The sequence below is a fragment of the Lontra canadensis genome, unplaced genomic scaffold, assembly GCF_010015895.1.
Source record: "Lontra canadensis isolate GAN:19392208 unplaced genomic scaffold, GSC_riverotter_1.0 scaffold4, whole genome shotgun sequence".
Classification (NCBI taxonomy): domain Eukaryota; kingdom Metazoa; phylum Chordata; class Mammalia; order Carnivora; family Mustelidae; genus Lontra; species Lontra canadensis.
In genome coordinates, this window is record NW_022630998.1 from 18,032,467 (window position 1) to 18,041,505 (window position 9,039).

A 9,039-nucleotide genomic window follows, 5' to 3' on the forward strand; every position below is an offset into this window, starting at 1 on the left:
TGTTCTCTCTTTTACTCTCCAAGGCAGGTATGTGCTATGGTGAGTGCTGTGAATTGTGTAAGACTAATGATTCACAGACCTGTACCCTTGAAGCAAATAATACATTATATGTAAGTAAGTAAATAAATAGATTATACAGTAAAAATAATTAATACAGTAAGAAAAGAAAGAAATTTGAGAATGTACTACTTCTAAACCACCTCACTAAAGAGTACTAAAGTTGATTATAGCAGGAAGATTTTTCTCACCCCCACCAAAAGTCCCCAGAAGAAAACAAAAATGATTATAAAGTTGGGCAAGCCGGCATTCAGTCCTCAATTTTTTGGTCTGGAAGTTTCTTCTTTATTTTTCAGAAACAAGGTCTCACTATTTCTTCATTACCTATGAGATGCACCCTCCCCCCCTTTTTTTAATGGCAAAGGCAAATCCCCTCCTATATCTTTGACAGTTTTCACCTTCTATCCTGCAAGATTCATCCTTCCTTTTTGTACCAGTGGAGTTTGAAAGATAGTGTTTATTTTTGAGAATTTGCTAACAGGAATTTGTATGAGGATTAAAGCCTCTACCAGTCAGCTAGATGTGGGTGGATATAAGTTTTCCATGCACTGCAGCCCCAGGAGTTTTTTAGTTGTTCTTTCGTTAGAAAGTCTGGCTTTCAAAATGTCAAGGATGGAAAAGAAATGAGTAGTTGACAATGGCTAGGGCTATTTTTTTCTTTTCCTTTGATTTTATAAAAGGTCTTTGAAATTCACTGGGCTGGTTATAAACACTTTTCCATGGTTGTTTTTAATTTGTTAAGGTCATAAATAAATACCATATGCTCTTGAAAATAAAAGTAAGCAATGCATCCACTCTAGGAGATCTTCTTAAAGTGTAACCATTAAACCTATACATGATGTTACAATGTATTGGCAGATTTCTCACATGAGAATTGACAAGTAGTGATTCATTTCGACTAATTTACAGAACAGACAATGTACATTATTATGATTATCAATAATGATAATGCCTACATTCCACAGTACATTCTTAAAGTTCTTTCTGTAGTTTCTGTGAACCATTTGGACTGCCATCTATCTTCCTTACGCTAACAAAATAGCAGTTAGGAAATTGACCCTCCTTGGTTTCTAAGCCTTGTCCTGACTCAAAGCCTCCTGCTCTCTGCAATGGATGTGACTAAACCGAATTCTGCCCTAACCCTTCCGTATAATTGTTCTGTCTCTCTACGTTGCTGACAGAGATAATGTTGGGTAAAAGAGTTCAAGGAATCAATGAAGTAGTAATATTCATGCATAAAGGAATGCATTTTCAAAGGAAGACATTTTCTAGCAAGGTCAGAGTTCTGTTTGTGGACATTATTGAGTCATTCTTGGTGGTAGTGTGTTGACACAACCTGCAGTGACTCTGTTTTACCTGACCAGCTTAGCCCTTCATTTGCTTTAAGAAGTGTATCTTGAGATTTGGCCTCCATTTGTGAACATCAAAGAGGTTCGGTTGTTGGCAAAACTCCTATGGATGTGGATGTGGGGGGTGGCAGAGACAAAGGAAATGAGGTGTTGGAAAGCCATGAGCACAGGTGCCTTTATTGCTCTTCACTGACACTCTGGACTTTGTCTCTTGGCTCCCAGGAAGTCATCTCCTACTATTCCCAGTATTCCCTAGATGAAAAGATGCGCAGTCACATGGCCCTGGACTGGATCATGAAGGAGAAGGAGTCACCAGGAATCCTCTCTCAAGAGCTACGGATGGCCCTGAGGGAGTTGGAGGAAGCCAGGAAAGCGGGACAAGAACTGCGGTTTTACAAAGAAAAGAAAGAAATCCTTAGTTTAGCCCTGACTCAGATCTACAGTGATCTTGACACCTCCTCACCCAGTGATGATCAGCTGAGCCTAACTGCCCTTTGTGGTTACCACTAGCAAGGCCAAGTCCTGGCTGCCCCGAGCTTGGCAGAGGCCGGACTAACATTAGAAAGCTCAGTGAAGGAGGTCCATCCCAGGCTTTAGCAGCTACAGCTACTACCTGAAGGCTGTACTAATTCTTCCCATCCATTCCATTCACAGAATTTGAGAGTAGTAGGACCCTTACAGGACCCAACATCCCAATCGATGCAATTTTCCCATCATGCTTTCAAGAGTTCCGCCTCTTACTGAAAGGATGAAGGAAAGATTGTTGGAAAAATATTTTCCCAGTTTGGCTTCAGCCTAAAGCCCTGTTGACATGTGCCTTGCTAGATTCTGTGTGTTGTTATAAACAATGGGCCAGTGTAGCATCCCCCAAAAGAACATCAGCCAGCATTGGGGAAAGGAGCATGATAGCAATTTTTAAAAATACTTGGGATTAAATAAACAATATAGAAAAAAATACGCCGGTTGGAGTTTCTTCCTAAGCTTTAGAAGCTAAGAGATACTTATACTCTACTAGGTGTAATCCCAAATTACAGTGGGGATTTTATCTGGACATCCCACAATCAAAGATCTGAAAGTGGTAATAGTATGAAAATACTTGATAAATTTAATTTGGCTTAAAATGCCAGTAATAATCATTTTTAAAAATCTACATTCTTCCATATGGGGGTGTCACCTAAAGTAGTACCATTACTTGTATTCCTCAAGAAGAATTAATATCTAATGTTTATGAGTCCTGGAGCTAGTCATGTTTATTTTTAACTTGCAGATAGATTGCTTGATTTGTTTTTATTTTTGCCACCATAGTCATATGTCTATAATGGAGAAAATTACTGGCATTTTAAAGGTTAAAGCTTTTAAAAAAAATCATTAGCTTTTAACAGTGCTTGCGTTTGATTAGTTTCTCATGCATTAGAGAGGAGTCTTTAGCTGTCTTTTTGTTGTTCAAGAACGTGAGCCATGAGTTGCTCAAATGGAGTGTCATTTTTAGGTTTTAATTAGACATCTCTCTTTGAAAATGGCTTGGGTCAATTAATTGATTAGAAAACCAAAAGCAAATACAGACCAATTTTTGAATAGTTTCTGGTCACTCAAATTTAAGAATGGCAGTGGCAAACTTTAAACATTTGTGGGAATTTCCATATTTATAATGTGAAAACTATTATCTTACATTTAGTCCCAAATTTCAAAATAAAGAACAGAGTTTTTTCAATATTAGACAGGTTTTCTTTTTCTTCATCTTTAGGCAAATGCAAACTAACTCTCCTGAAGGCTAAAACCACTATATTTACATTAAAATTTACAGAAACATGATAGTTCAACTTCATATCTAAATACGTGCAGATGTGATTGTCCTTCCTTAAGTCCCCATGAAAACTATGTATACTGAGCATGTATTTTGGAAGTAGCCTTGATAATAAAAAATTAATTTCATATATCCTATTTCTCATATCAGGGGAGAATTTAGCTTCATGTCTGCCCTACTCTAATGTGGGAAGGTAATACTATATAATATTAAATAAATTTAATTTTAAAATATTATTTTAACAAATGTCACATTCCTCCCCATAATGAGGCTAAATGTCACCTAGAATAAAACTGCATTCCCTTATAATTCCAAAAAGGAATTAGGATTAATATTTGTAAGTTGAATAAATTTTAAAATTAAGGAAACTTTCTATTTAAAGGAATTTTTTCGTAAAGTAATTACTCTTTAACATTTCAAAAAGCCATAATTTCCCATGTCGGGTGTATGAAAAGCTAGGTATATCTTTGCTAGCATTTGCAGACTTTGACAATGACTACTGCAAGCTGACACCATCTAATTAGATGCAGGAACCAAAATCAGCTGGGAAAATAGTAAATTTATTCTCTGCCCTACAGTCAGAAAACTGCACCATTCTGTAAACTAAAAGCAGAGGTTCTCACCCCTTGGCCAATGGCAGTTTTTCCCAGCCAGTCAAAACTGCCCACTCTCCCTGGAATGGCATGGAACCTACAGCAAAAGAAACAAAAGTCAGAATCTTTGCCATTGCTGAGCCCTTTGATGCTCATTTATAGCAAATTAATATCAACTAAGACACAAGGTACATCAATCAGTACCTGTCAGTACATCACTCAAACATTCATAATTCCGGACTCAAGAAGAGCCAGGTTGAAAAGCAAAGTCGATTATTACTACTTTTCCTTTTCTGTATCTTGTTCTCAGTGATACACTCTGCTGAGGAGGATTATAGTGAAGGATTCACTATTTAAATATATGGATCTCTGGGTCCTAAACTTTTGTGGTGACAACCCCTTTGAGAATCCAGTGAAAGTCATGGACCTCTTCCTAGGAAAATAGAGTGCATTATATACATTCAAATTTGCATAAACAGTTTCAGAGAGTTTGTGGACTTTTCCAAAGTCCATGGATTACTCTAAGAACCTTCAGTTCAGAACTCTTAATTTTCAGCATAGACTTACTATCTCTTAAACTTTTCAGCAGGGATCCAAGCTAATTTAGACATCACCTCGTGTAGCCTATTTCTAAGATAAATGTCATTATCCTTACATACAGAATCATATTGTGTCTTGACAAGAGACAGTTTAATTTTCACAAAATCCAAATACACCAAATTGTTATGAAAAAGCAGTTGAAAGCAAACTAGTCACTAAATGTGTGTGAACCTATCAGAATATCACTGATTTAATGAAGTCATCGTTCCTCTAATGATCAGAATTTGGTTGTCCATTTGTTCAAAAGCTATAATCCACTGATATGTTTTCTCTTAAATTCATTCACTTACCTCTACAAAAGAAGAAGAAGAAAATCACAAATATTCTTGAAATGGTGTACCCACATCAACTTTGAATCTGATCATTTATGTCTCAGGGAAAAGAGGAAAAAGCATATAAAGATTTAACACTTCCCTGATTCTTTAGAGGAAAATTTTGGAGCTAGCAGTATTGGTGTAGTTGACTTTATCTCTGAAATGCTTTAGAGAATTTTGAGTTGTATCATGCCATGCCTTTCATTCTTGCCAAAGGACAGAAGAAGCCAGATGAAGAATATTTTCATTATCCTTGACTATGTTTACAAGTAAACACTATTCAAGATATTATCACTTACATATTATTGATACTTTTTCATTTTGCCTTGTAGAAAGGCAAATATTAAGTTTTCTTCTATGGTATCTATGGTGTTAAAGTGTGAATATTATTTTTAGCCAGGGCTCTTAGGAACATGAAAATCACTTTCTCTGCCACAGTGGTTCTCAACTTTGGCTGCACATCAGAAATAATTAAGGAGCTTTAAAAAATCCTAAATGTCTAGACTATACTCAGACCAATGAAATCAAACTCTCTGGAAGCGTGGCCCAGGCATCAGTGTTTTTTAAAACTCTCCAGGTTGTTTCAATGTGCAAGAAGATTTGAGAATGACTTCTACCCAGAAAGGTCCTTGGCCTAGCTAGTGGGAGCTATTACTCCATTTGGCCTTGGCCCCGACTCATATGTTGAGCTCCTTTGAGCGAGGTATGACCTTGTGTAAGCAACAAGCTTTTCCTGGAGCCCAGAGCTAAAAGAGGGTAAGCACATGCACCCACACCCACACACCCACACACACACTGCATCTTAGCGGTACAGCCAGGTTCTGCCCCAGGATCTAGGCTTTCTTTCCCAAATATGATACATAAAATATCCATACCAGAATCATCTGGCTTACTCATTTAAAAATAAAAAGTTCCTGGGCCACACCCAGACCTGTTGACCAAATTACAGGAGAAGATCTGGATAATTCACCACTTTACCAGGTGTTTCTGATCAGACTTAAATTTGAGCTCTTGGCCTAAAGCTACCTAACACATTCTTTAGCGGGCAGCACAGCCCTGCCCCTTCGGACGTAACCAGCCTCTTGGGGCAGAGTGCAGAAAGGAATAAAGGAGAGAAGGGAAAGTTGCCCCTCTACCTTTTCTGTAAGCTGAAGAAAAACAGAAGGGGCAAAGAGATATGGCTGCCTTTTTTCTACTAAAAGAGCAGCTCGCAGTCTTTTATCACTTTGGTCTTAACGACATTTGGACTTAGTTTTAATCCCTTTACCAGAGACCATGGAAATCTCTTTTAGCTCATGTTAAAGTCACTTCTCTAAACCTGACTAAAGCCTGGTAGCACTTTGTACCTTGGAACAAAGTAGGCTGTGGGAAAGGCTAGCAGAAGCTGCTTCTCAAGAAGCATGGATTCTTTAGTGGTTTGCAAGTGAAAACCCCAGATTGCTAACTATAGCAGTTCCCACTTTGTAGGGGCAATTATGCACCACAAATACATTGTAAGTCAGTTGTTCAACCCTGAGGGTGCATTTTTCTATAAAAACAAGGTCATAAATGGGGGCAAGTTTCCCGAACTAGCCTTTTCCTACTAGCCTAGCAGTAGGACACCCCAAATATTGATCTATGGGATCTAATACATCCCTAGGTTGTGAGTAGGCAGGGGAAGGCAGAACAAGGGTAGTCTGGGTCTAGTGCATAGTATTGAAAACCTCCCGGGGTGTATTTCTCAGCCCCAAACTGGTTCTCCAGTCTCTTTATTTTCTCTTTGTCCCCCCTAGATTACCTTGCCAACACCCCACCCACTGCTATTACTTGTTGCTTCTTCTGATCATGATTTCTTCCACTTACTGACTTACTGAAGAAAAGGTAACTTTTTCCTGCCTTCTTACAAACTCTTTGAAAATTTCTAAGAGTTGGTATCACCAGAGAAATAGGAATATTTGTGTGACCTACAAATGGCAGCTACTAAGCTTCTCTGAAGACTGTTTTCACCAGGGCTGGTGAGGAAAGCCACAGACACACAAAGGAGGACTACACCGAACAGGGTAGCCATGGAACCTGTCCCATGCACCCACAGTCCTAAGGCTTCCTGCTTCTTGGGTGTTCTCATTAGGCTCCACATAACACTGCCCCATCCTGATCACAGCTGCCCCATAATTAGCCAATGATTCGGGGTAACCTGGCTCGAAACTCTAAACTGGACTGATCAGTCTGTCCCCCCAGGAATGTGAACTAAGAAACATGAAAGGATTTTGCCAGGTTGAGTTGGGAGGGGAAGTTGGAAGAGTCACCTTCACGAGAGCTGTGGTCTGTGCAAGCACAACTGATGAGGAAGAAGAAACCATCAGTCAGTAGAGGAAGCTGCTGAGTAGAAAGAGGAGATGCTGAATGTTGCAGAGAACAGATGCAGAGAAAGGCAGAGATGCAAGGAGAAGCTGAAAGTATGAAGTCCACGCAGGGATGACAAGAGCTGCTGGCCCAAGCGCCCTGCACAAAATTCTTATTTTTTATCTGGGTGGATCACATACCTTGCAACCAAAGAAATCGGACCTTTCTCATTTCAGAGCAAAATCACACTATATTATTCTGGTTTTGTTTTTTTTTTTTAATCCTCCAAGTGACAAAAACAAAAAAACAACAACAACAAAAAAACACCAAATTGATGTGAGGAAGAGCCTCTTCAAGTGAAAAAAATGCTGCTGAAAAAAGTAGATCTAAAACTGGTGACAGAATTGACTTTTTCCCCACTCACTGCCTCTCTTACTCCAATGTCAGGTCTCACAGAGTTCAGGAGTTCTTCCAACTCTGAAATAAATTTATGTATTATGTGCTAATCATCCTCCTGCTCCCCTACATAGAAATTCTTGTGTTCTCATGTTCTACAGGAGGTATGACCACAGAAGGAAAACAGGACTCTATTTTTAAAAAGATAGAACTCATAACCTCAAATAACTGTTGTCTTCTTAAAAAATTAGTCACCTCAGGAAACTAGTAACATGCTCTGACAATGCTCAAGAATGCCATCTTTGGCAAAGACATTCCAGCCATGAACTCGTCTTTGGAAATGATCCTCTGAATTCATTTGAGTAAAGGAAGAAAAGCAGTGTCTATTGTGGGCTGAAAACTCCTTCCCCTGAACCAACTAGTTTACTTTAGCATCTGGAGTATTAGATCAAATACTTAGCATTTGCTCAATGAATGTTTCTTGAGTAGAAATGTATTATCAGTGTATTGGGGTGTCTTCCTTACTCCTTGATGAAGACTTAATTCATTGACCAGACCTGGCTTTGTTCTACTGGACTAATCAGGGCTCATTTGGTTGTAAGGTAGAACCCCAAATCAAACCTACTAAGCAAATGGGGAATTTACTGGCTTGTGACACAAGAGTTTTTGTTCCAGATACATCTGTATCTAGGAGCACAAACCAGGACTTGATCTCTCTCATGATATTGAGGTGCACGTATGTGCATACATGTGCATCGTTGTTCACTTCTCAAATCAGCTTTCTTTTGTACTGACTCCATTTTTAGGCAGGCTGTCCCTGTGGAGCAGCAAGATGCTGACCTGCATTTTCATGCTCCCCTCATAGCAGCAGAAGAAATTCTCTGCCACCAGCTCAAATCCAAATTCCAGAACTGGGTGCTATACTGGTATTTTAGTTCGATGAATCACTGTACCATTCCCAAATCACACGCCTGTCCCCCCAGAACTAGTGGTCAGTTTGTCCAATCTAAACAACATAAATCTTGTGGAGAAGGAGGAGTCACCTGAGGTAAATATGGGTTCAGTTACCAAAGTGAGAAAATGTGGCCATATCCCAAGATATTTTAAAAATATTTGTCCTTAAGAGCCTTTAGAGACAGAATGAACAATAGAAGAAATGCAGTCTCCAACCATTAATTGGAGAAAAGGATTCTGGGTAGACAAAAAATAACAGATGTCCACTGTGAATACATTGTACCATTTCCAAAAATCAAATCCAGCCTCAAAGACAAATTTTGTCACCATTAAGGATGTTCAAAAGAACATTCTCCCTTGAGGGGAAGTCTAAAAGTGTTTCCAGACCAATCACATCACTGAAATAAGCATACAAGTTCTCTGAGGACTTGCCTGAAGGGGCCAGTGCTCATTTATATGTAAGAGTTCTGTCATGTGGAGAAGCCTAATCACTCACATTAATCTGCAGTCACACTTCATACATCTTTCGTGCTGATGAATCATTGCTATGCAAGTGAGTCAGGAAATTTCCTCCGGTCTATTTCTGGTGGGCCCTGGCTTTCATTATCAGTGGCTGCTAACACTGCTTAATAGAAAAAAAAAAAAAGAAA

At 38.9% G+C, this 9,039-nt stretch overlaps 1 protein-coding gene across 1 annotated transcript in view; it reads left to right on the forward strand.

Moving 5' to 3' along the window:
• LIX1 (limb and CNS expressed 1) overlaps positions 1-2,330 on the forward strand; it is a 57,038-nt gene extending 54,708 nt beyond the window's left edge. The window contains exon 7 of the mRNA XM_032845910.1: positions 1,629-2,330. Coding sequence (XP_032701801.1) covers positions 1,629-1,916 — 288 coding nt within the window. The 3' untranslated portion in view covers positions 1,917-2,330. The remainder of the gene's footprint in view (positions 1-1,628) is intronic.
• Positions 2,331-9,039: the final 6,709 nt, after the last annotated feature.